General features: G+C 55.7%; 1 protein-coding gene across 1 annotated transcript in view; it reads left to right on the forward strand.

The window, feature by feature from the left end:
- The window catches only part of TRIOBP (TRIO and F-actin binding protein), a 17,572-nt gene that overhangs the window by 9,786 nt on the left and 6,683 nt on the right, over positions 1-1,103 (forward strand). The window contains exons 7-8 of the mRNA XM_031057749.1: positions 1-54; positions 661-771. The exon at positions 1-54 is cut by the window's left edge and continues 511 nt beyond it. Of these exons, the coding sequence (XP_030913609.1) occupies positions 1-54; positions 661-771 (165 nt within the window). The remainder of the gene's footprint in view (positions 55-660; positions 772-1,103) is intronic.

The raw sequence follows: 1,103 nt of genomic DNA on the forward strand, positions 1-1,103 counted from the left end.
CTGAACCAGAGCAAGGGGGGCCAGGGAGACACCAATGAGGCGCTGAAAAAGGAGGTAAGAGCATCCGTCCTCTCTGAAATCTCTGGGATTCTGGTGGCCCCTTAATGTGGTACTTGGCTACAGGAGGCTCTGCAGAAGAGCCTCCTGCAGGGGTGCAGGGAGATGTTAGTTCTTTCTGGCTCCTCGAGTGCATGGAAGCTTTTGGAACCTGGTAATGCAAGGCTAGAGGCCAGCTCTCACACACCTGCAGAGGTTCCCCAGAGCATGTTTTGGTCCAGGATAATTTATTTGGTGGCACTACTTGTGTGGAATCTATGTTTCCTGGGAGTGCATTCACAGCCTTTCTTCTCTGGCTATTCCCAAGCCTGCAAGCTCTTCACCTGCCAGCCTTTGAAAGGAGCCATGCTGTGGTGGTTTCCTCCAGCGTGGATCCACCTCTGAAAGCTGGGATGTCTCCTCCCTTCCTTACTGGCACTAACCAGGCTGGGGCTGGCTTTGCCAGTGTGGTCTCTTGGCAGGCTGCTGGGGAAGCAGAGGCCTCCACTGACCATGTGTTGTCCTCCCCATCCCTGAGCCCAGGGTTTGGATGTGGCACATTGGTCGGGCCATGGCACTTTTCCACCCTTGGCTGAACATCTTTCTCTGTCCTCCCTGGCACAGATCCAGTCACTGCGGGCACAGCTGGAGTCCTGCTGGGCCAGAAACGAGAGCCTTCGGGAGGCAGCAAAATCCCAGGGGGACAGCCATGTGCCCCGAGGGTACATCTCACAGGTGAGCAGAGTGCCAGACCCGGAGTTTGGGGGGGTCACTCCCAGTTCCAAACTGGGAAATTCTGGCACACAGCTTACTGCCAAGCAGGTATTGCTAATCATTGGGTTGCCATGGTGACCCTAACTGGGCCCATTTGTAATCAATGTTAATTACATAAAGGCTGGTGCATGTTGCCTGGCCTTAAAGGGGCCAGGGTTATAAAGGGAGAGAAGGATAATTTGGGGAGAGGTGCAGGATCTGTGTCCCGCTTTGCATGTGGGCGCGGTGCTGTCCTGCTGTCACCCGTGGGGGTGAGCCATCCCCCAGCTCAGGAGTGGGTCAGCAGCTTCCTG

Source organism: Geospiza fortis, unplaced genomic scaffold, assembly GCF_000277835.1.
Source record: "Geospiza fortis unplaced genomic scaffold, GeoFor_1.0 scaffold173, whole genome shotgun sequence".
Classification (NCBI taxonomy): domain Eukaryota; kingdom Metazoa; phylum Chordata; class Aves; order Passeriformes; family Thraupidae; genus Geospiza; species Geospiza fortis.